Below are 1,702 nucleotides of genomic sequence, written 5' to 3' on the forward strand. Positions count from 1 at the left end.
TATATATATAATTTTTAAAACACTGTTAAATGCAATATTTAGTTATTATTATGTGATGTAAATATGGGATTTTATTTAGATTTAGATAGGGTTGGGTATCCGAAACTGACTTCTTTCATATTTGTCGACCAATATGCAGAAAACTATGTCAGTATATCATCATAAACACAGCCGTTTTTGTCTTACGTGAACGTAAACAGATGAGAAAGAAAACGCACGTGTACTGTGTTTTTAGATCTGCGTGCGTTCTGTGTTAAAGAGACAGCAGCCTAATAAACGCGCTGCCTGTCATTAATGTTAATCAAAGAACAAAAGAAAGTCATTCACTGATCTTGACTGAATATATTTAATAACTTTAATTGATTAATCTATATTTTATTTCTGAAAAGAAAACTATGCAGTGTTTTTTAACTTTTAATTACAGTTTCTGTACCTGAAATTTTGTTCAGTTGTATTTATTTATGATATTGCTAATTGATTTGTTTGTTCCTATCTTATTACTGACTGTGTACTTGTCTTTAACACTTTAATATTTGAAATTTATATTAATCTAGTTGTTTTTGCTGTAGTATTTTTTTTTTAAAGCATAGGCAAAATTCCTCTTGCAGTGTTCTGTAGGCTGCTGATTTTTGCTCGTGTTATTCAGCTGCAACAGAATGCTTTGTAAAAAGACAGAATAAATGTTTGACATCTAAATGTTTGACTTAATTTTTGTTCTGTAGGCTGCTGATTTTTGCTCGTGTTATTCAGCTGCAACAGAATGCTTTGTAAAAAGACAGAATAAATGTTTGACATCTAAATGATTGACTTAATTTATTATATATTGGATTTTTTATCTTATTGGAATCGAAACTAGGAATCGATAAGAATCGGAATCGATAAGCAGAATCGGAATCGGAATCGATCAAATTCAAACGATACCCAACCCTAGATTTAGATCTAGATTACTGATTTTAGTTTTTAGCTAATGATTCAATCCAGTCAAAGGATATTAAACATGTTTCTGTGAGTTTGTTGGGGCACTTTTAAAGTCTGGTAGTGTGATCCTCAGTTATTTAGTGCATGATGACCAGTTTTTCTCTGTAAACATTTACAAAATCGGCAAGTGACTGTTCATATCTGAAAAGCTGTAAAGTGTATTTTAGACTACAATGGACTCTTTCTTTTTGAAAAGAGAAAATTCTATTTCCAAAATTTCTCTTGTCAGTTTGCAAATGCTGATGGTTCTTGAGGCTTTAGTTCCGTGTTACCTGCAGAAGATGAAGGGTAACACACAGACTCTGGAGTCGGTGTCTGCAGCGAGGGATGAGATAGCTGCCATAGCTGCTCTGGCCACTTCTCTGCAGGCTCTGCTCTACAGCGTGGAGGCATTGACACGGTCAGTCCCAGAACACAGCCTTTACTGTAATTACATACTGTCCTAGATGTTCCCTGTGTCATGTATAATTTATTATTGTGTTATCATTTGATTTTTTAATTCATAGACCTATGACTGCACCTCAGATGAGTCGATGTGATCAAGGCCACAAGGGAGCAACTACTGCCAACCACACCATGTCTGGAGGACCAAACACCAGGTCAGGGCAGATATAATGTGTTCATTTCTATTGTCTGTACGCAAGAAAACGTTAGTATAAAGAGTTCAGTACTGAAAAGTAAAAATCGATACAGCATAGTATCGCGATATTTTCCGCGGCAATAC

At 34.5% G+C, this 1,702-nt stretch overlaps 1 protein-coding gene across 1 annotated transcript; it reads left to right on the forward strand.

Annotated features, from left to right (window-relative positions):
- Nucleotides 1-1,207: 1,207 nt before the first annotated feature.
- LOC107720832 (protein unc-80 homolog) lies at nt 1,208-1,577 on the forward strand (the record flags this gene model as incomplete). Its single annotated transcript, XM_016528668.1, has 2 exons — nt 1,208-1,378; nt 1,485-1,577. Coding segments are annotated over 2 exons (264 nt in total), but the record flags the coding sequence as incomplete, so codon positions are not given.
- Nucleotides 1,578-1,702: the final 125 nt, after the last annotated feature.

This window comes from Sinocyclocheilus rhinocerous, unplaced genomic scaffold, assembly GCF_001515625.1.
Source record: "Sinocyclocheilus rhinocerous isolate Xijiao unplaced genomic scaffold, SAMN03320098_v1.1 scaffold25823, whole genome shotgun sequence".
NCBI classification, from domain to species: domain Eukaryota; kingdom Metazoa; phylum Chordata; class Actinopteri; order Cypriniformes; family Cyprinidae; genus Sinocyclocheilus; species Sinocyclocheilus rhinocerous.